Source organism: Lycium ferocissimum, unplaced genomic scaffold (assembly GCF_029784015.1).
Source record: "Lycium ferocissimum isolate CSIRO_LF1 unplaced genomic scaffold, AGI_CSIRO_Lferr_CH_V1 ctg8223, whole genome shotgun sequence".
NCBI classification, from domain to species: Eukaryota; Viridiplantae; Streptophyta; class Magnoliopsida; order Solanales; family Solanaceae; genus Lycium; species Lycium ferocissimum.
In genome coordinates, this window is record NW_026727153.1 from 2,775 (window position 1) to 28,060 (window position 25,286).

At 33.7% G+C, this 25,286-nt stretch overlaps 1 protein-coding gene across 1 annotated transcript; it reads left to right on the forward strand.

Annotated features, from left to right (window-relative positions):
- Positions 1 to 21,834: 21,834 nt before the first annotated feature.
- On the forward strand, positions 21,835 to 23,108 carry LOC132045850 (F-box protein At2g23160-like). The gene has a single exon (XM_059436420.1). It carries the CDS (start codon positions 22,033 to 22,035, stop codon positions 23,083 to 23,085), a length of 1,053 nt encoding a protein of 350 aa, XP_059292403.1. The 5' UTR covers positions 21,835 to 22,032; the 3' UTR covers positions 23,086 to 23,108.
- Positions 23,109 to 25,286: the final 2,178 nt, after the last annotated feature.

Below are 25,286 nucleotides of genomic sequence, written 5' to 3' on the forward strand. Positions count from 1 at the left end.
TAAAAAATAAATTGTTCTAATTAGTTTTTTTTTTGGGGGGGGGGGGGGGGTGCATATATATATATATATATATATATATATATATACGTTGTGTGTGCGCGCGTCCACCCTCACAAAAAAACTAATTAGAACAATCTATTATACGCTACTTACAAGTATTGCTTTCGCTCGTTACTTTTTTGAGATAGTAGAAACAAGATAAATAATTGAAAAAGAATATATATTAGGCATTCTAGCAATAAAAAAAGGTCTTGACTTTTAAATTTAATGCTTCAGTTCCTTTTAAAAACATTTGAGTAATTACATGTTGACTTTTGAAAATTTGGGCATTATATTAAGGACTTATTTAACAAATTTCGTTTTAGTTTGAAGAAGTTTTCTGGGCTTACGTTCCAACAAAAAAAGCTTCAAACTTGGGGGCGTACGCCCGTGTCGAGCGTACCCCTTTGGGGACTTTCGCCCCGATCCATCACCCCGGGGGCATTTTTGGTACGCCCCGCCCCAGGACTCGCCCCGAAAACGCCTTTTAAAACACTGCCCCATATTAAAAAATCAAACAATATTCATATAATTCCCAAAGTATCCCCATTAAGTCAATAATGGTGGGTTCATTGCCACATGCGTATCAACCCATTAGTGGGAGCAAATGAAATTATTGTACAGCAAAAACATGGACCCCATATTATTGCTTTTTTTCAAAAGATTAAGTAGCCAAACCATACAATTTCCTTTGTTTTCTTACATTAGCCTGAGATCTAATCTAGATATTTAATTATTGTATTTGTTATTCCGCTATGTCATTTATTTGTTATGTTTACTAAAATAAATATACTTAAAATATTTATATTTTAAAATAAGATAGAATCTAATTACTTTTTCATTTTTTTCCTTACTCTAATAGATGTGAAAAGAGATTAATGTCGTAAAAGAAAAAATAATATTAAATGGAGACCAAATAATTAATAAGGTAAATTAGTCAAATTCTAATTCTAATTGACATTTCCTTAAAAAATCGTGCAAAAGACAATATGACAAGTAAAATGAGCTAAACCAAGAATATTTACCAAAAATTAAAAAATAGTAGTTCTTCGTTTAAATAGAAAATCAAATTTCTACTTTGTTTCGTTTTAAACATGTAAAATTAATTTAATAATTTCGATTAGAATTATCCAAATCAAAATTTGATAAAAAATAATAAGTATTGTTTAGGTCCAATCTACATACATTAACAATAGAATATTTTACACCTTTAAATTAATCGAATTAAAATTCAAAATATCAACTGATGCTTAAATATTGCCATTGTTTTATCACAAGGAGAGGAAAATAATTTCCTTTTAAACAAGTCTTCTCTTTTAAAAAGTATTAATAAATTTTTGCCAACTTTGTATTCGTAGCAAACACTAATATAATAAAGTTTTGGATACGGAGCACAAACTACAATGTTATATTAATCGTGTTTTGAACATAATATATATATATATGTGTGTGTGTGTGTGTGCATAAAAACAGTGCAAACTTATGCATGTTTATTAGTAATATAAAATATATATTATCATTATCGGCTTATTCATCTGTAAATACGTAGATATCTTATAATGCAAGTGTTGTTGGCCCGTGTCATCGCCCAATCTAGTCTCTAGTATAGAAGCCGCTAACGGCAGCTGCTTCCGGTCGTAGGGGTACTTTAGGGATTTGGGTTATCTAATTTAATTTCCTTCTCATGTTAAAATTGGTTTTATCTCAACAGGACACGTTTTCCCCAACTTTGACAGCTGTTTTTACTACTGATTCCTCTGTGCTCTGCTTCCGAAAACTTCACAGCTCTTCAAATTTCTCCTTCGCTTTGGCTCATCTGTTTTGCTCTTCTCTGACCTTGTTAAATTTCATAACTCTTCAAAGTTCTCCGATTAGTTCTGTTGTGTCTGCTTCTAACGTGTTTAATTTTATGCTTTCATTCAACATTTATTAGTTCAGTTGTGTTCTGTCCGTTTGGGATCCCCTGCTTCTAACATGTTTAATTTTTTGCCTTCATTCAACATTTATTTTTACTAAGTCTTTCCTTTTTGGAAGGGAGAATCAATGATATAGCCAATTTCCTTCGTGGGTTTTTGGATGCATATCCTAATGGATATTTGCTGTAAATTTTCTACAGCATTTGTTTTTGGTTTTCTTGGGGTAAGAATTTGATTCATATGGAATCCTGAAATTGCAACATGTATGTATATTTAATATCCAAAACAATACATAGGTTGTACTGAAACCACATTTTAAGTGTAAACTTAGAAAGTAAACAGACTTGAAGTCCTACACAGAACCTAAAATCTCAATGTAGAGAGTATCTTCTGTGAGGTTTTCTTTACAACAGAAAGAAAAAAGCAAAAGGGACAACTTAATCTTTTGTAGCGAGCCAAAAAAAAAAAAAAATGGAGTTGGTAAATGTGATAAGTGAGTTTTGGATGAGATATTGTAGAAACTGTATAATCTTGCCTTGTGTCCTCATTCATTGCCAAGAGAGAATATATATGTGATACAATATTGAACCCTAGGATCTCTCAAGATCCTAGAAATAAGGAAACTAACTAATATATGATAATTATCTCCCTACAAATATGCTACCAAATAATATCAAATAATACAAAGATATTATACCGCAATAGTCCCCCCTGAAAAGTTGGAGCATGGGAATCAAAATGCATCGTTGACTTGTTAAATTTTGTACATGAAATCAAGCAAGTTTTGTCGAGAGCTTTGGTAAAGATGTCTGCCAATTGTGAAGATGTTGAAACGTGTGACGGAGAAATCAAACCTTCATTAATTGCATCACGAACAAAGTGACAATCTACCTCGATGTGCTTTGTTCGTTCATGGAGAAACAAGGAACAAAGGCGGTTTTTTTTGCAATGTGCAAAGCGAGCATGTGACTATCACAAAACAATTTGATCAGCCTTGGGGTGTTGTATACCTAAACTCAACAATAGACCTCTCGGCTTACCTTTTTCAAAAACTCAGGCTACATTTCCCTTTTGAAGCCATGGACTATCGTCGGCCTGACTACTATCACGGAAGATCTAGAAAGCGCATAGTGTCTTTAACGAATTTAATGTCCTAACCAGTTTTTGAGATGGGAGATTGACCTAGAAATATCCTAGCCAACATGTCGACGAACGATGAGTAAGCGGACAAGTCGCCCAATTGTTGCCTCTCTTCTTTGCAAGCGCTGATGTAGCAAAAGCATTCTTTTCAACTCGGCTCCTTATTTCACGGCGTCTAACAAAATCTCAGCTGTTGTGCTGGTGTACCTTTCAAATAACGGACCACTCGTTTTTAGAAGTGTCAGTACTCCAAACGCTTGTTCAATCAATGCAATATCTTGTTTTTAAATGAGACAAAATATACCCCACCGAGGGGTATGACAGATGGAATTAGTCGAGTGACCTCCCAAAATAAATCAAACGCCGAAACTAATCTACGGTGACCTCGGATCCGACAACAAATCTCCATTTGCAAGCCAAGTTTATGATTTTGCTAACCTTGGATGGGGAAGACAATGCTAATTCACAGGTTAGCCCCACTGCTATTTTCCTAAGATAATATCGAGTATACTTGCGTTGACACAAAAACAAACGATGAACTACGAGTTGCCTTCTGATAGTTTTTTCGTTTTATATTTAAAATATTTGGGGACCCAGCTGTCTTTTCATTTTGAAACAATCACTCAAATAGGCTTTGAAAGTTGCAAGTGCTTTTTACCTTTGAATCATTCCGAAATAATAAGATAATTGACATAAACCAAGATATTAATCTGTAAATATTGAGAGACCAATGTAAATGTAAAAGAGAATAATCGAATAAGATTGAAGGAAACCGTACCCTTTCATTTTCTGTAGATTTAATTAATTTTGCAAACCAACGTCTAGGGCTTGTTTCAACCATGGCTGACAGATTTGCGCAAACGACACACCAACTAAAGGAATGAAGACTTTCAAAATGGGAGAAGAGCATTTATATGAATTTCCAAGTACACCTCCTTATAAAGGATGCAATGCACATGTAAAAAGGCATTATGAACATCGTGTTTGGTGAAGTTCCCAATTTTTTGGATCTTTGTCATTATGGCTAGGAAGGCTCGAAGCGTTAGAATGGGTCATCGTGGCGTATGAAAAGAAATAGTCCTAAAATTTTTTTCATTGTAGTCAATCATTTTAGTTGGACTAGGCCGATTGGATACAATCCAGCGCGATTTTTGCCGTTCCACATCTCGTTCGACAAAAACTTGGTCTTGTACACCCATTGATTACCAAGTGCTTTCTTACCGGAGGAAGATGTTGAAAAGTCTATGTACCATTGTCTTCCGATTCACGTATCTCTTCTTTCATTGAATGTCTCTAACCTTCGTGTTTCATGGCTTCTTTGAAGGTCTTAGGATAAGCTTACCCGAAATAATAGCTGCAAGATGCAAACTTACGATAATTTACGGAAAAATTGTCACCATTAATATATTGTGCCAAAGGATAGGGAGTACACGAGATTTAATTGTTACAGGAGTTGTAGGGGAGGACTATTAGTTCTCTTTTGATTTCGGAGACTTGTGTCACATAATCAATATAGCAAAGCAGATGGAGAAATTTCTCCGAAAACCACGCCCCAATAATCTAATTCACATTCGTGCTTTAAAATGAGGGTATGGTGTTCTGCCCTCAAAAATGTGCTAGCAGTAATCAGGTTCTAATATATATACACGAAAAACACTGAATTTGTGTGAATGATGCAGCAATTATGCCTGCTTCTAAAAGTAAACTTCTTGTCACATATATTGTAATTTTCACCCGATTACTTTTGGTGAATCCCTTTTGACTTTGGATCTCATTTCAATTTCGTGATGTTCACTGACTTGATGCCTAAGAAGATAAATGACAAAGAAGAGAAGACAGTGATATGTGGCTTGCAATACAACAAAGGGGGAAATACGGTAGTGAAATAAGAAAAATTATATAGTTCGTACATCAAATAATCATCAAAATCACGATCAATTTCCACCCTTTTACATATATATATATATATATATATATATATATATATTAACATCTTATCGGACAAGCAAAGAAACACATTATGCACAAACTTTACATCCACGAAGAAAAAAAGTTCCTTGTCTACTATTAGACAAAGATCAAACAACGCTTACCCTTTAAGTTTTCGCAAACGGATATCCACACAAAAAGGCTTTACACTCAGACTAGCAAATTTGTCACCACGAGTTTTTTGATTATGAAGTTTTCGAAAAGCACAAACACCCAAAGTACGAATAGCATCAAAAGAAGGAGGTTTATTGAATAAAATTTCGAAAGGTGTTTGATTACTGCAATTTGGGTGTGGGGTACGATTTATGATATGAGATGCGGCAAGAACACATTCACCCCCCGAGAAAAAAATAGGCAAATTGGCATCTAGAAAATCTTATAGCCTCGATTTAGACCGTATTACATTAAACACATTTTTATGCTTTCTCTCTACTCTATATAGAGATTACATTTGCGAAGTACCCACGTTAAGTAGGTTTTGAAACAAAATACCGATTGGCGGTAAAATAATCGATCAAACAATTAAATTCGGTACCATTATCACTTTGTACAACTTTAATTGTTTGATTAAATTCGGTTTTCGATCAACCATAGCAACAAAAGCCATAAACATACGAAACAACACATTTTTATCAACCAACAAGTAAATCAAACGGCTTAGGAAAAAATCATCAACAATTGTTAAAAAATAACGAGCTCCACATGACGAAACATGTCGATATGGAAATTTCAAATCACCATGTATTTTCTCAAATATTCTAGATGCTTTATTATCACTTAAAGAAATTTGTCTCTAGGATGCTTAGCACGTAAACACACTTCACAATCCTTTGCTAAACTACTCTTGCTTAATTCGACATGAGGAAGCAACTTAACTACTCTCTCGGAAGGATGCCCCGATCGTCGATGACAATTCTTGGGATATAACGTTGCCACCAAACTGAACACATGTATGCACCACGTCGGTTGCTAAAATAGTATAGTTCGTCCCTCAACTCCCGTTTAATCGACTCCTTGGGTTGGGTCTCGAATAGCACGCATATAAAATTAAAATAGACAATAGTATGTAAATTATCATTAAGTTGGGGGACGGAAATGTAAGTTGCAACTTAAATAAGGCACATAAGGACATGATGTAAGGTGATTTTATCGACGGTCGAACAGAACCTTCTAAAGAAGCAAACACCTTTTCAGTTAGGCAAACCAGTTATGGGGCAATCGACGTTTTGGACAACTAAACAGCCAAGACTTCTCAGTTATGGTAACATGATGGTGTACACAGGTGTCAATAATCAGAAGAAACATCAAACTTAGTTGAGCGATTTTAGGTGTTTAACTAAAATTACCAAAAAGTCCGTAATAGCCTTCCATTGATGATCGAAAGTAAAAAGAGTTGACCCGTTTCGAGAGTTATTTGATGCGGTTGTTACTTAATACATTGCCACGGGTGAATTTTCGCGTGGAGGTGTTGGTATTTTGGAAAGGAAAACGTATTACACTGCAAAACCCACGAACCTATGACCGGCGGAAGATAGACTTCCTTGAATGCTTATTGTTTAGACTCCGCCGCCCGGGGATAATTACGATGTAGATTAGCTCACTGGACTAGAAATGAATCTACCACTCTTCTCCTAAAGAACAAATGTAATGGAAGCACACCAACGACCAACGGCTTTTCGATCACGTGTCCTACCTTAGCACGTGATGGGAGCATACGGGCGATCGGCGGAACACGACCCCGTTTGCGGTGAAACCGAACCGCGAAATCCAAGAGCCTCGGTCGGCTTTGTCTCGGATTCTTGTTTGGGTGTGTCTGAACACGCTCCCTCTTGAATAATAAATTCGAAACATTAATCCTATCAAGACTTGGTAACGGATCGAGACAATATATTGAGTCCTAAGAGACGATATAGAAAGTAATACTAGGAATACAAACCCAGTTTGTAAAATCATGAAGTTTAGATTGCTACGAAAAATGAACCTCGTAAATCGACTGCCGAATATGCCGGAGCAACAAGTATAAGAAATAAAAGGCTCATGATGATCCAATTCTTGCCATAGAGCATGTAATTTTCCGTAATATACGGACAACGACTTAGTCATAAATTTTGGTACAAGAAAATTAAAAACATTACACAATTTAGCCGGGGAAGACCGAAGGCTGAGAGAACTCGTGGTCCGTTAGTAGAACAAAATCGAACCTCTTTTTAAGGTGATCCCAAAGGGTTTGACCTCTAAATTTTTGACAAGGAAATTTGACATCGACATCAATGGTGTTTGTGATCCAAGAGATTAACATTGTGTTAATTGCGGTCAATCGGACTTTGTACAAGGAGGTTTTGACTAGTGATATTAAAGAATTGATAAAGACGTCCAAGAACTCAAATTTACGTCGTGCCTCCAACGCCGTTTGTATGTCGGTGCCCATTCATCAAAATTGTCGCCCTTGAAACGAGTAGGCATGATATAGTCCTATAATTTCGGTCTTGAGGAATGAAAAATAGGGAGAATTAGACTCGATTTTGGGTGGTGGTAGAGGAGGGCAGGCGTCGCCGGCCATGGAAATTTACGATGAAGAAAAAAAAAAAAACTTTTGGCCTGATACCATGTAGAAACTGTATAATCTTGCCTTGTGTCCTCATTCATTGCCAAGAGAGAATATATATGTGATACTGATATTGAACCCTAGGATTCTCAAGATCCTAGAAAGAGGAAAAAACTAACTAATATAATAATTATCTCCCCACAAATATGCTACCAAATAATATCAAATAATACAAAGATATTATACCGCAATAGATATGCTCCACTACCCAATCCTTAAACCGATTTTGCTTAATACCTAAAAGTAACATTTTGTTGTTCTTATTAAATATTTGAATCTCATTGCTTAACTTTACCTAAAGTAACAAAATGAAAACTAAAATTTTGATCGTTTCACAATAATACGATGATAGACTTTTACCCAAAGTAACAAAATGAAAACTACAATTTTGATCGTTTATGTATTTTATACTAGATGAGATTTTGCACACGCTCCAATTTCGGTCTTCTTTTGAAAAAAAAGCTGAAATTGCATGTCTAATGTCTTCATGTTTTGCCATGTCTTTGGAAAAATGACAAATTATTTATACTAAGTTTAGATCTTTTTGTTACACCTCGTAATTTTGTACATGAAATCTATTAGGCATTAGTTGTTTTAAGTGTAGACCTGGAGGACTTCCTAGGATATTTGAGATTGTATGCACCTATCTCATGGTTACGAGGGTTTAAGTTCATATAATAAGCTACGGAAGGATTGGAGGGGCAATTTTGGTCCAACTTTGAGAAAGAATATCTTTTACTTTATGAGGAGTTTTAAATAAAAGCAAAAGCCTAAATTGAAGTTCATGAAGTCTAGTTTTCTGACAAAAAGGATCGTAAGATACGATGTCGGAGTAGAGAATTGTGGACTTTACAAGTTGTGGCGGGCGGAGGGGGATATAGCGCGAACATATACACGGTGTCACGCGTTCGTTAAAATATTAGAAGCTATACAAGATAGTGATGAAGAAAAAGACTGATAATCCACTATATAAGGGCTAAAATTCATCTTTTTCTCATAATAAATTTCCCACAAATATTCTAGAAGAAGAGTTTTAGATCGGCGGGGAGAACATAGGAAAGTATATATACACCACAAAGTGAGGATTTTACATAATTTTCAAATGACGGATTTTATATTAATCAAGGACCTTTGGAAAGTAATTATAGTAGCGATTATAGTTTTGTTTTGTGTTGGAGTTGAATTGGATTCAAGTAAACATTGAAGATTTTTGCTATTCTAGCAAAAGTAAGGTATGAATCTCTTTTTATTAATATTGATTTGGGAATATTTACGAGAATAAGAGTTATAATTATTATTGTTAAGTCTAAGTATTCTAGATTTTTAATGATTAGGTTTGAAGAAAGTTTTGGATGAAATTGTGCATATTTATCTTGTAGAATCTTGATGATGTTGTTGTCGATGTTGTTGGTATTGTTTGGGAGTTGTTTTGGTATTTGGAGGAAGTACATAATATAGGGGAAATGCTGTCCAAATTTTCGTAACCCAAAGTTAGTCTTCAATAACTAGTACATCTAAATTGAGATAGGAATATGATGGAAGTATGATTAAAGATATGTTTCTCGCTATATAGGTTCGGGTGAATCGCTTGAGCATTTAATATAAAGGATACTTTAAGTGGTGGCTTTTAATGATCTTGCAATAAGGTATGTAAGGTGTTCGTTTCCCTCTTTCTTTGGCACGAATCCAACTAAAACATAAACACGAAAGGATTATTTCGAAAACAAATCCACTCCATTCCCATGCTTTGTATTTCAAATCTTAATGTCTTGTTATTTGATTGATTCTTAAAATATTATTTTTTATTAGCAAGTGCTTATATGTTTATCACACCCCAACTTTTAATAGTAGATGATGGGCACCCGACCCTTACTTAGGGAAAAAACCCGCTTATCCTCGTTATACTCCAAATCTTCTTGGGCTCTTAAATCATAAAATGAGTGCATAATGAAAGCTTTTCAAAAACATGTTTTTAGATCTTTCTCAAATCAAGTAAAATATAAAACATATGGAATTTGTAACATAATGCATAATGATACATCGGCTATGCAAAGGAAAAATATTAAATACGACATGTTATATACGTGACTCCGTAATAGACCTTTGGAAAGGAATAGTCTCTAACATAAAACAAGATACCATAACATAGATATAAATACTTAGAGACATTTTTAGGGAAGGAAATGGAGCTCGCCAATCCAACCGGAACATCTTCTACCAATATCCTCTACCCATAAAATACACATGCATACACTGAGGAGAAGATCCAAATAGTGGATTAGTAATACTAAAACGCATTAAATTAGACCATTAAGCATAAGTAAGTTTCATATTAAAAATTTTTTAAATGATTATTTTTAATGTACAATTAGTGGAGTATGTAAGCAAGAATAACAACATAATATAGATATGAAAGAGATAACATGGAATAAAAGATTAGATAATTTCCTTCCTACATCTTGATCATAAGGCGGATGTCATCGCATGTACAGCCTTTAAAAAAAAAAAACATTCTATACATATACATAGTACCATGCCCGGCCATTAAGGATCGGTGTCATACATATCCTAGTATCATGCCCGGCCATTAAGGCCGGTGTCATATATATAGTATCATGCCCGGCCATTAAAGGCTTTGTTATCATCGTTAGCCGCGTCGGGAACGGCAATATCATAACATGCCCATCTGGGTGGTGTGCACATCTACGTGCCATGCCCGACCGACTATAGCGCGGCGCGGTGGTGAGAAAATACATACATATATATAAGCATGCCGCAGCTCAATCAAAGCCACAATTATATCGGAGTGACGTAAGGTCGGTAGCCTCCGATTATATTATGGAGTAATCATCATCGCTCTATCTCGTCTTGAAGGAACAATTATTATAAGGCGAGATCAACAACAATGAGTAAAATCGAGAAAATCATGAAATAATCTCAACATTTTCATATTCACTTTGAAATCATAAGCTTGGGACTTTTAAACATGAAATCATCATTGTTAGATCTCGTAATCATCATAAAATATTCTCATCTTTTTTGCGTCATTAATATTGTAAAAAAACATGTCCGTTGTTGTTGTCATAAAGCTTATAGAATCATAAATCTTTGACTCGGAAAATAGGGACATGTTGGAAAATATTTATGGATTATCAAGAAAGAAGTCAGGCCTTTGAATCATGAACTCTAACTTTTGGAAGTAAGGAGGTTATGAAACATATGTAGGGAATTATAACATAGGAGTTTTAAATAGGATCATTCGTCATCATAAAACATGTTTATCTTTAATATAAAAGAACTATTATAAATCATGAATCTCTAGCTTTTGAGAATAAGAATATTCTTGAAAATATTTATGGATTCATGTTTACAAGGGTCATGAAATCATTATTAAAGTCTGGGCCGAAAAAAAAATCCGCGCAAAAAGTTCGATCAAGTCCGAGGAAATTATTCCGCTAAACTTCGAGGAAGGAAAGCGCGATGGAATTTCGACGCGTAGTACGAAATCGTTTTTCCTTCCGCAAAGAATACAACGAGGCTGGTTTTGAATGAGAAATCAGGATATCGGTTCAAAAACAATTAAAACAAAATGGGTGACATAAGGTCGTTAACCCCGAATAGTTTATGGAATTCATATCGAAGTCCAAAGGATTAATCGATGACGATGGGTGAAATAATGTCTTAAAATCAATCAAACGACAAAACCTTAAGATTTAAAATACAAGGCAGGAATGAAATGGAATTTGTTATGGAGCTTCTACGTCTTGTTTATGTACTAATGAGGCTGTTTTAAAGAGAAAGGAATCATGCAATTTTAGAAGAAAGGTTTTTAACATAATTTCTATCCATCCTAGTATTATCCGCACTTATTCATCCGAATTTGGTTTTCTACATTTAAGAGGATTCACACTTAACGTTAGCCTTCTTTATCACACACTTGTACCAAGTTTCAAACTACACTATTTTATATTACGTCGAAAATGTACAACATTTCCGTTTATATGCCTAGCCCGAATTCTCAATTCAACAACCAACAATAACAATAACGATACCAACAACAAAAACATCATTTCCCATATCAACGTATTCCATAGAAGAGCCCATATGGTGTTCGTCTATATTTCCATCACATAACCATTTTATAATGATTTTACAGCTCCTTCTCCGTAAATAAACTGAAATTAATATTAATAAGGAGAAATTCATAACTTATTCTTGATAGAGCAATAATATCTGCAATATTCACTTTGAATCCAAGCCAATTCCAAGCAAGACAATACTACAATCTTAGAATCGCACGTTACCCGGACCTCGATTAAAACATATTTAGACTTGGAATTACTAAGAAAATCCTCACTTTTGTGATGTATTTTTACTCTCTCTTTGTTGTGAAATTTGGAACATTTGGGGAATTTTAGTGCGAAAAATAGGGTTTTTGCCGCATATAGGTGCCAATAGTCGGCGTCACCGTAGCACCGTAGCAAGTGTGGCAGAAGAAAAATTAAAGCAGTTCGTTCATTCGAAGGAAATTATTTCGAGAGACCTAAAACTTTTATACACCGATCTCTTTATTTGCATATTGGATATGTCCAAAACTCCATACGGCTCGTATAAGTTATTCAACATCCCAAAGATCGTCGAAACTTATTTTATTTCTTTAGATTCGTTTAGACAAAAATTTTAACCTTCAATCTTCGCGCACTTACTCATCACTTGTTGAGCATAACATAAACACTTATAACTTCAAACATAATCTGTCCTTTGAGCTTATGTGACTATACCCTATGATGCATCTCAACTAATGAGTATAGAAGAATACCTAGTATGTAATGATAAAAAATTAGGAACTATAAAAATACTTCGGACTTGCTATCTTTTGGTACATTTTCTCGGGATGTTAGTATAATATATGTTCCACATGTATACTCAGAAGGCTACATGTACATAGTGGGGTATGTAAATATATATGTATGGCCCCGTAGGCCTTATTTTGAGCTCTTGATACTTTTACAAACCCGATATAAAATGGCTTTGTGATACTTGTGATGTTATAGACTTCGTCGGTCGGGTTAGACTTTCGCATATGAATATATATTTTGGATTACAAGAGATGGATATTTCTATTACTTGGGCCTTTTTCTGTGTGCGGTGTTCTTGAATTAGGGTAGAGATGATGCTCAAAGTAACTATTAAGTTAGGTGGTAACGAATTTAATTCTAGGTGAGAAATACCGTCATATCCTAATAGGGGGTGTGACACTTTTCTTCCGCCCTTTAAAAACATCTATATTGCATTGTATATTGCTCAAGCGTTTGGAGTACTGACACTTCTAAAAACAAGTTTCTTTATCAATGGATCCTGGACAGAGAATATATAAAAAAATCCTCGCACAACAGCTGAGACTTGTGATAAGAATGTCAGACGCCGTGAAATATATCGCGATATGCCTGTAGCTGAAAAGAATGCACTTTTGCTACATCAGCGCTTGCAAAGAAGAGAGGCAACAACTAGGCGACTTCTTCCAAATACAAATTCAGTTAATCCTGTTGAACCTACATGTGTTAGTCAGGATAATGCTGATGCTGGATGCTCTTCTTCTATTTCAAAAACTGGTTAGGACATTAAATTCGTTAATCGCTTTTGGCTTTATATGCCTTTATTACAGACACTTCTGTGATAGTAGTCACTGCATGCGACGATTTTACGGCGCCAAATGTAATAATTTCAAAGATGGAAAAACTGTAGCCTACCCTTTCCGTGTTTTTGAAAAAGGTAAGCTTGTTAATCCATATTGATCATTTACGTTTCTACGTTTATTATGCATGCAGATTTACTCGAACATTGTGCTGAATGAGGTTCAACATCGGGTGCCTCAAATCAGTCACATGCTCCAAGCTTTGAAAGGCTTTCAACTGCCGGTTAGTACAAACATAAAACTTCGCCTAACTTGTTCCTTGTTTCTTTCTTTTTCCGTTTCTTAAAGTTGTTTGATATATGCAGGTCAAGTAAAGAATAAGAAATATGACTAATATTACTCAATTACACTCTGATTATGTTTCGTTAAAAAATGTAAACCCATCAATATAGATACACTGACATTTCTAAGTTTTATGCGGATTTCTTTACTGTCTGTTACTTCTACAACTAATTTGCCAAATTCTCATCAGTTACGTCTCCTTTTCTAATTCTCTATAACGCAGAACAAAGATTGAGAAAGAATGAAATGTGCGGGATTGTCAGAGATATCAAAGTCTGTAGATTAGCAATTGTCATAACCTTGGATTAGGGGAAGACAATGCTAATATCACAGGTTAGCCCCACTGATATTTTCCTAATTGTATTCTCAATTAATATTACTTCTCTTAAAGGATATTTTTCTCTAGGAATAAAATAATGAATCTCCATTTGTTTTATTGCACTTTGCCTTTTTGCACCTTTTTTGGTTTTCGTTTATATTTACAATGTATAAAGTACTCAGATTCGCTGCTTGACTTTTCATTAGGCATATATGGTTGGGAGTATTTCTCAGAACTTCCTCATGACTGTCAGAAAATTTCGTCCTCATAAGCTCTTTTTTACCTTTGACTCTACTTTCTGATAGACAAATTATGTTAAGAAAAAAAAAATTGAGAATAAGTATTTGATGAATAAAAATCTGTAAATAAATATGAGAGACAGGACAATGAAAATGATAGAGGAATAAGATGGTTTTCTCACTATAAGTTTGAATTTGCTTTAGATGGAAGTCGTGCTAAGCATGCCCACTGCCTTCCATTTTCTGTAGATTTAATTGAGTCAGCTACCCACCAATTAGTTCTCATTTGAGAGCTTCATGTTCGAATAGGACCATGGCTATAGCAGGTATGCTAAAGAGACTTTGGAAACATTTACCAACTAAAGGAATGAAGGTTCTCAATTATAAATGGTAGAATTATGCATATGTAAGAATTTCCAAGTACTTATTCCTATAAAGAAGATGCAGTGCACATGCCTTCAAATTTGGAGATCTTAAATTTAGTTGAAGTTTTCTTATTACGTGTGGATAATGCGTCCCCCGTTCCAATAGTGCATACGCAGAAGCTGCGTGACTGCCAAATGAGAATTATGTGTGTAAAATGTTGATCAACGTGACTTTGTCATTAGTACTATGCATCCCTCTTAACAAGCGTTAGAATGGGCCTCAGTTTCATAATGAATTGTATGAAAATGAAATAGTCCTACTGGCCAATTTTTTTTTTACTATAACTTGCTTTTTATGCAGCTCATTTTAGATGGACTAGGCCTATTTGGATAGCTAATCCTGTCAAGTTTCATAGATTCCATCTTTTCGATACTGCTGATGGCAAGGGAATTGAAAGATGAATAGAACTATCAGAAGAAAAGATGAAATTGCTGCAAAAGAGTGAATTATGTTTCTTTAGATGAAGATATTTTGTGAAATTCAGATTAGTATATAATCCAAGGTTTGGATGGCCACTTTAGATTTCAGATATTCCTTTTTGTTTTCTGAGTAATTCGGAACCATAGTACTAGGTTTAGCTGGTGTCTTGTATTGCGTGACTTTTTGACTATAAAAATAAAAAAATAAAAAAAAAATAACATTTGATGAATTAAGCGGTACCTCTAATATGCTTCAAGATGCAAAAACATTTCCTAATATGTTGGTCCTTTGAACTTTTCACCACTAGTATATTAGAAAAGACTTAAATTACGCATGTAGCACATTTCAGATATCTAAAATTATCTGTAGAAGTATTTTCTAGGGAGCCTTTTTTGCTTTGTCCTTACCTTCGTTCTCTTTTGATTTCGGAGACTTGAGTTCTACCATCTTTTCAATATATTCAAAAGAGATGGAGCTATGTTACTTTTTAGAAGGAATTTAAATGAAATAATCTAATTCATTTTTCTATGCATGCTTTAAAATGAGTATAAGTTATTTTACTATCACATGCATTCAAAAATGTACATGAAGTAATCAGATAGAAATAAACTAATATATACACGAAAAAACACTGAATTTGTGTGAATGATGTAGCAATTATGCCTGCTTCTAAAAGTAAACTTCTTGTCACATATATTTAATTTTCACCCGATTACTTTTGGTGAATCCATTTTGACTTTGGATCTCATTTCAATTTCCTGATGTTCACTGACTTGATGCCTAAAGAAGAGATAAATGACAAAGAAGAGAAGACAGTGATATGTAATGCAATACAACAAAGGAAATACGGTAGTGAAATAAGAAAATTATATAGTTCGGAAATCAAATAATTTTTTTATCTCAATCCAAGTCTCATATCCTCCTTTATATATATATATATATATATATATATATATATATATATATATATATATATATATATATATATATATATATATATATATATATATATATATATATATATATATATATATATATATATATATATATATATATATATATATATATATATATATATATATATATATATATATATATATATATATATATATATATATATATATATATATATATATATATATATATATATATATATATATATATATATATATATATATATATATATATATATATATATATATATATATATATATATTATATATATATATATATATATATATATATATATATATATTCAGATATTAATATTTCAGCTCAATTCAAATTAAAAGCTAACAATATCTAAATGAAAACTTTATCATCAAGTGAATGGTAGATATTTTCTAAGCCCCATAAAAGAGATTTAAGATGGAAAAAGGAATAAGAAGAAGTGGAGGAATACTAACTTTAATAACAAAAAGAAAAAATAAAGAAGTGTCAAGCCCTTCATCTGTTGATACTCCATGAAAGTTTCTCCAAATGGGATCGCGGGATAAGATTAACCTCTGCAAACAAATGTAGGAGGAAATTTTAATTTTTTTCTTTTTGATTGACAGTTTTAACTTTTTTTGAATTGGCAGTTTTATTTTCTTTATGATTTTTCAAACTCCATAGCATAGAACGTTTTTTGTTAGTTTGCAGCCTTTTTATTTGTTTTTTCCTTATTTTGTTTTTTTAAAATTGTGATTTTTGAAGGGATGACACTTGTCATCCCATCATTCTTTTGCCTCTCCTATTATATATAGATAAATTTTTAATACTTGACGCGATGTAGCACAAAGGGAATTAGAAATGTTGATTGAAGTTTTTGTCCTTCATTAAAAGACTTTATAATAGACAAAATAATCATTTATTATTTTTATTTTTAGGAAAAGTAAAAACAAAACCAACATTATTTTTGGCAAAATAATAGTTGTCATAGGAATCCTCTTTGGCTTTGACAATATTTAAGCACTTCCGTTTCTTTTCAGTTCTAGAAGTGCTGCTTATTTAGGTTTATTAGGAGTATTTTTTTATTTTTTTTTATATAAAACAAATGTTGAGTCCTTGTGTAATACAATTACAAGATCTTTTTAAAAAGGAAACATCACGAAACATAAGTTCTTGGTTAATTGGTTTGTTTTAGCTTTGGTTTAGCCGACTAATTTTGTTTGAATTTGTGCTCTTCTCATGGAGGTTATATTGCCAATTGCTTATATAATCAAAAAGATACAATGGGAGGCGTGCATAAATTTTTTTATTGTCTTTACTTTGTTTCATTCATAATTCTGTCTATTATCTGTGGTTCAGATATATTTATTCTGTGATGTTTATCAACTCACGTCTCGGTTAATATCATATCAATTCTGATGGCAAATTGAATCGAGTTAGGTTTTTTTTTTTATTGAGTTTTTATTTATTAGATTCTAAAAAAAAGAGTTTTTATTTATTAGTTTCTTTTTTTTAGAATTTTTTTATTTGTGTTAGTATACTCAAAGTATAGTGATTTTTGTGTAGTTAAGTATTTTTTATGAAAATAGCAATAGTTACTGAATTTATTGTTATTGTTCATATACCTATTAAATATTATTGTTATTGTTTAATATACCTATTAAAGAATGTAAAAAAGTCGGTTAATTTTCTGAATTTTTATTGCCTGCGAACATTGTCTAACCTTTAGGAATATTTGAAGTTACGTGAAAATAGACATTTTTGAAATTTTGTTGTAACTAAAGTTCCTATATTTTCCTATGTAACTTTAAATTTTAATCTCTTTTGTTGGACTAATTCATTCTTCTCTTTCAATTTGGTTAGCCAAAGCACTATACTTTTCAATAAATATGATCATCCCTTTTATTTTTCACTTTAAATTCTTAGGAGTAAGGTATAGTGTTGTTCAAAGCCGAATCATTACCGATAACCCAACCGCAAAATTGGCCTATTGGTTTATTGGTATTGGGTTACCGGATTAACGGTTGGTGAACGGATTAAAATTTTATAGTTAATGACTTATCGGTGCGGGGGTGGATTACTCAATTTTCTTATCGGGTAAACCGCTAACCCGTTAAAAATTATCAAATTTATATTTTTACCCTTAAATATATAAATTATCTATCGTAAACCCTAAAGCTAAAGCTCCAGCCCATTCAGTATTCTATTTAGTACCCACTTCTTACTTCTTAGCTTAGTGAATAACCCAAGTGCAGCCGCAAGGTAGTGATTGTCACATAATATCTGATTCTTCCTAAACAATAATGTTGAATTTTTATATTTGTTTTAGCTTTAGCTTTTTTCTTTTAATGTTAACCTTGTTTGTGGGCGCTATGCTTATAAGGTTTGATTATTGCTTATCAACCTATTCTGTGGAGTTCAATGATGAATTAATACATGAACGACTGATCTTGCAGTCAATGATGATTTTCCCCCAAAATTGCTGCTTGACCGGTGATAATATAAAAAGATCACCATCTTTTAGCATCTATAACAAATTCTTGCAGTGCTTTTCGTTTTCTTAATTTTCCTTTAAATTGTTTGTTGTCTGTGGTATCTATTGTCCAGAATTGTAAAGTGATAGTTGTTACATAATTTAATCGATACACCGCCCGATAGCCGTCGATAATTGTTAACCCAAAAACGAACCAACCGATATCTTATCGGTTGGCTAGCGGATTAGTTCATTTATAAGCCGATAACCGATAAGCCGAACCGTTAATTGTAATTATCCGCCCGATAAGCAGCCCTAATACATACGCTTTCTTCGTTGGTAAATCAATTTTATATTCTGCTCAGTCTTTGTAAAAATTTAACTTATGGCTAAGTTAACTTTTGCAATATTTTGCCCGTCTTTCTACGTTCATATGTTTCATTTGATAGCTAGGTTGGCAGAGACTGAAGGATTTAATGTTCTCGAAGATAGTAATATGGTAAATTTCTTATTCTTGACATGTTAAAGTGTTATTTTGGTTCTTCATATGTTTGTATTTTAGATAAAGTTTTATGTTAAGGATGACTATGTTTTAATTTATATGCAACAAAAATTTCTTCAATCATCTATTGTTGTAGAGATTTATTGGCTAAATCAACATATAGTTAGCGTTTCAATTCAAAATAGTAATGGTCATATAAAATTTGTTGTATTTAAAATACATTTTGATATCCATGTTCTAGCAATATATGATGTTTCATTTTGTTGTTGCACCTCCACACATTTATTATTCAGTATTAAAAACAACTTGCGATAGGTGATTTGCTAGCACAATAGTATTTTTCGCTAAATAAAAGTTTAGTTGGCCCAATACTTTATTTTGGCCAATTTGCTAGAAATATATGTATGTTGAATATCATAATTAATGGTTTAGAAATTCTAATTTGCAGTTTCTTCCTCATGGAATTAGCTTTGTAGGGTCAATACTCCCCATCTTCAATTATTTATACTTTTTATTTTATAACTCAAACACAATTTTTGATAAATTTTTTATGTGATATTTGAAATAATTAATGTTCATTGAGACAAAGGCACTATTGGTTGAACTTTTGGACCTTCATTAAAAGAATTTACAATTGGCAAAATAGTTATTTAATATTTTTCTCATTAAATATATGTTTAATTATACATAAACACTAATAATATTGTATATTTTTTGGAAAACTAAAAAATCCACCATTATTTTTGGAGTCCTTTTTCTGTAAAAGCTCCTAATATTAGATTATAAAACTTTGCCGAATTAATTGAGACTTTGTTATGTATAATTGATTCTTTTATTTTAATCTATGGTGATTCAATTATCAATCAATAGTTACATGATGATTTTCATATGTAGAAGAAAAAGTTTTCAAATTGATTAAGACGTCTGAATCTGAATACACATCTAAATGATTAAGATGTTGTCTCTAGATCTGAACACAGAATGATTAAGACTGTTTGTTTTTCAACATCTGAATATCCATAATGTATTTATTTAAAAATAATAAATATAACATTCAAATAAAAAAGTAATCAAATATTAGAAAATAAATACAAATTTAATAAAATAAAATATTATTTGATAAAAAAATGAAACATTTATGTTCGCTAGTAATGATGGAGATGCTCCGTAGCGGTGGTGGGTGGGTGAGTGGTGGAGGATAGGGTGGAGGGATGGGTGGAGGGATAGGTGGTGGTGGGAGGTGAGTGGTGAAGTGGGGGTTGGTGGTGGGGGTGGGGTTGAAGTTAGAGTGGAGGGTGGGTGCGTGGGGGTGGGTGGTGAGTGTGGGTGGGGGTTTGGGGTTGGTGGGATGGGGTTGGAGTGAAGGGTGGGTGGTGATGGGCAGGTGGGGGTTGAGGTTGAGAGTGGAGTGGTGGGTTAGGGTAGGTGGGTGGGTTGGGGTAGGTGGTGGTGCGAGGTGAGTAGTGGCAGTGAGGGTGGGTTGGGTGGTGGGTGGAGTTTTGGAGTGAGGATTGGTGGTAGGGGTGGGGGTGGGATTGGAGTGGACGGTGGGTGGTGTGGTGGGGTTGAGGTGGAGGGGTGGGGTTGGTGGTAAAAATTATCCATACAGAAATACCTCTTAATGATATCAAGACTTGGTTCAAGATCTTAATGATTAAGACATATTCCGACCGAATAAGTGCTTAGATCATAATGTAAACAAATGCACTTAATAACCTAAGGTCTAAACCATTCAAATTCAGACCTCCGTTAAGTGCAAATAAATGAGGCCTAAGTATCTGAATAAATCAGATGGTGTGCTTAAGTTATTTTGGCTAATTAAGTTGCACCATGAAAAAGGAAATAATTATTGTAACTTGACGAACTAAATTTTTTTTTGTATTATGCATGATTTCCACAGTCCTATCTTTTTAAACGTCAGTTGTATCTGTATTAACGTTTCATATAATTTGTTCTCTATTTATACATTTTTGTAATGATTTACACGATAGACATGTGCAACGCACGTATGCTAAAACTAGTATGTTATAAGACAAAAAACTATAAAAAAGTTTAAGATACATTTATAAATTACATTATAAATATTTTTATGTATAAAATATTTTTGAAAGTTTCTATATGTAATGTCGGGTTGACTTGATTCAGTTTGACTTTTTTTTTAGTTAAAACCAAATCAAACCAATAGTGTTCGGGTTTTTCTTTCTAAAACTAAACCAAGTCAAACCAAACCACTAGTTGGATATTTTTTCTGTTTGACTCGAATTATCAATTTTGTGCGATTTCCTTGTACACCCCAACTTGGTATCATCTGATAAGCTTCCTGCAGATATTCATATTGATACCAACATTCCATAAAAAAAATTATTTTTGATACACGTATTTCCCCTACGATACTGGTCGACCAAAGGACTCAATTACAATTACTAACGTACCTTGGACGACCTGTAGACTATACGGTTTAAATGTAATAATTACTCCGTATATATATATATATATATATATATATATAGAAGCCTCGAGCTAGGCTTTCTCTTTAGTCTCTAGCGTGAAAGAGAAAACAAGAGGAAATTAACCCTAGTATTTGGTTATAATAACTTGGTAAGCCCAAGTTGAGTTGGATTCCTACTAGGATTTTAGCAGCAAGTTTTCAATATATATATATAATAACTTGAAATTAACCCTAGTATTTGGTTATAATAACTTGGTAAGCCCAAGTTGAGTTGGATTCCTACTAGGATTTTAGCAGCAAGTTTTCAATATATATATATAATAACTTGTTTTCTCTTTCTCTGCCAGAGACTAAAGAGAGGCCATGAGGCTTCTCAGTATATATATATATATATATATATATTGAAAACTTGCTGCTAAAATCCTAGTAGGAATCCAACTCAACTTAGGCTTACCAAGTTATTATAACCAAATACTAGGGTTAGTTTCCTCTTGTTTTCTCTTTCTGCGGCTAGAGACTAAAGAGAGGCCTAGCCTGAGGCTTCTCATATAGCACGAACATATTTCAGTGAATCCACAATTACTATCACAAAAAAGCCTAGGGGCGCCATGGAAAGTAATAAAAAAACATGTCGAAAGACGGAGGAGAAGCATGGTTTTGCAGATGACATGGAATTCGAGATACTAACATGGCTTCCAGCTAAGTCTCTCATGAGATTTAGGTGTGTTTCTAAAGCTTGGAACAGTTTGATACGACATAATCTCAACTTTATCAAGTTGCACAATGTTCGTTCTCAAGCCCGTCCCCCGGCCAGCCGCCTCTTATTTGAAATACAAACATGCTATCGTGCGATAGAAAGCACTTCCAATCTCCCAACACAAATTGAAGGATTATCTTTACAACTCGCACGTCCCTGTCATTACTTCATCTCAACGGAGATCACTATTTGCTCAAATCATTGCAATGGCCTTGTTTGTCTCTATAGCCATAAAGATACTCAAAGTTACTTGTACAATATCACCACAGGGGAGATAAAAGCTTTACCATTTTCTCTGAGGCTTCCGGAAGGATGGACTCCTTCGTTTTTTCTGGGATTTGATCCAGCCACGGAAAGATACAAATTGCTTCATGTTGTTAGGTGCAAGAAAGGAACAAGGATCAAGATTCTAACTCTAGGAACCCATTCTTGGAGAAGATTAGTCTGTGAAAAGCAGTACCCCTTTACATCTTATTTTCACACTTGTACCTTCCTCAATGGGGTACTTTATTGGAATGAGTTGCACAAGCCTATTACCTACTTCGACTTCACAGAGGAGATGTTTGGAACTCTTCCATTCCCACAAGAGTGTCATTTGAATAAAATGCAAAGTGCACTATGGGGAAAGCTGGCTATCAATTGTGGCTTCGCTGAAAAATGTAATTTGGTATATGATGAGGTCAATAAGGTTTTCGTGGAATATAACACTAATCCCGATTTGGAGAACACGAAGGTTGCCTTGCTTGCAGCAGAAAACGTTGATGAGAAAACATATGAAAACATAGTTTTAGCAACAGGGAGCCTTAATAGCGCCTCAACTTCTTTGGTATTCCCCGATCGTTTTCGGTTAATCCATGTTAGCAGTTTTGTTGAGAATATTATCCCATTAACATTTATTGAGTAATCGAGAATTTGTTTTAGTTTCTAGTTTTGAAGTAGTCATTGCTTGGCATATACGTCTACATTATTGCATTTTAGTTTCGACAAGTGTTTACTCTGTATGGATATACATTAGATTAAGTATCTAAACTAATTACCATACAAAGATACATGGATTAAAACAACAAGAAATGCATAGCATTTACTAGACGAATAAATGCACGGGCCCAACTTGCTAGGTATTTTTTTGTTTTTTGTGTCAATTTTTCAATTATAGTGATAATAGTAAATACAAATGCCAATATTAAAATCAAAATAACTAAATCAGATCGTCTTATCCAACCGATACATCCGTCTTCCTTGTATAATTTCTATCATGTGTACAAAAATTAAATAGCACAGGAGATCAAATGTAAATTACACCTCCCTTGTCTTGCAATTTGTACTCATGAATGAACTAAATGATAGTAATCACAGATAGCAAGGAAGCAGAGTTTCATATTCCGATTTCCGAACATTTACTCGAGAAAACTCGGTTGGAAAAATAGAACCAATGATATCACCGCTCGATACCTGAAACAGAACGCCAATAGAAAGGACTGGATTCTTGAGCCTTTGAAGTGTCGCTATGTTAGCCAATCCAGCTTGTCATGGTTTGTTTTCATGCCTGCATCGCAAGGAGCAGTCGCAGAGCCAGGATTTTTACTAAGGAGGTTCAAAACACGAGGAAGTCAAGAGTATTCAACATCTACTATATATACGTAAAAAGTAATTTCAACATTATATACAGTGTAACTTTCCGCCGAAGGGGATTTCGATTGAACCCCTTACCTCTACCTGGCTCCGCCCCTGGCTAGGAGCAGTTCGAGGAAGAATTGTTCTAGAACGATTATTAACGAGTAGTCATTCTAGCGTGATTATAATTTGGTGCGGCTCATTCTTTTGATTTTTCTGCTAAGATTCTATTACATCAATATCTAAGATGGATAAAAAGATAAGCTGATCAATGTTATCTGGTTCATTTGCACGATTACCCTTCAAAGGCACTGGTCTTTAATTCTTGCCCCTCAAATTGGTGGTCTTTAATTCTTTCCTTTCATCTAAGGTTTGGCGTTGATAAATTCATGTTCGAAAAAAAAAAAAAAAAAAAAAAAAAAAAAAAAATTGCGAATTTATTGAAAAGCCAGGCTCTGGAACAGAAGTTTTGAATTCAAACTCTACTTTAAGGTAGCAAAACTACTGCGGAGAAATTTGCTAATCCAAATCTTTGCCTTGTAAATTTCTTTTTTTTTTTTTTTTTTAATTGAAATTTTCAGGTTCAAATCAAACTAGGGGTTATGGTAAGACGCAAAAATTAAAGACCACCAATTTAAGGGGCAAAAATTAAAGACCAGTGCTTTTGAAGGGCAATCCGCACAAAAAAAGAAGATGTTATCTACTACTGTACGTCTCTACCCAACATTGAATAATAAACCTTTTGATCTTTCCATCTTCCAGATCTTTGAATTCATCACTCCCCGCATTGGAAATGTCAGGTGACCTTGGCAGGGGACATGAACTTAAAGTTACCAATTCTGTGAAGTGAGATTAGCATGGCTTGGAAAGAGAACATCGAGAATGAGATGAAGACAAACAAACTTCACTACAAGTCAATTACCCAACAAAGATTAGCCAGATTTTACTCTTCATAGAAGAAAATCTAACAACAGATTTTACTCTTCATAGAAGAAAATCTAACACATTTTATTGTTACAAGTAGATGCTTTCACAATTGCTTTTTTATTCAAAGTCTATGTGCTCTTTTTATTAGCGTAGACCAAGTTCAACATTCTGATTATAGTCGCTTTCACGCCATATAGAAGTCCACTCTATTATATCCAAGATTTCCCGGCCATGTTAAATTGACAGCCAAAGCTAGCAGCATTTCACTTTCTTAGCAGACACCCAAATTTGGAACATGGTAATTGTTCTTTTGGTTCGAAATCAGCAATATCATGTGCATATTGAAGAGGTCAGTCAAATATTAAGATCCACAACGGCATTTAAGCAAGATAGGACCAGGATAGAGTAGTACCACGATAGCCTACTTCTACATTGCTCCAATGGTAAAAGGTAAGGATACGGTTTGTGATAGGACCAAATGCATTCTACGTTTTGATGATTGTTGTGGATAAATGAGAGAGGACCAGTTTACGATCTGTTTTCCGTACATCGTAACGTCGTAGG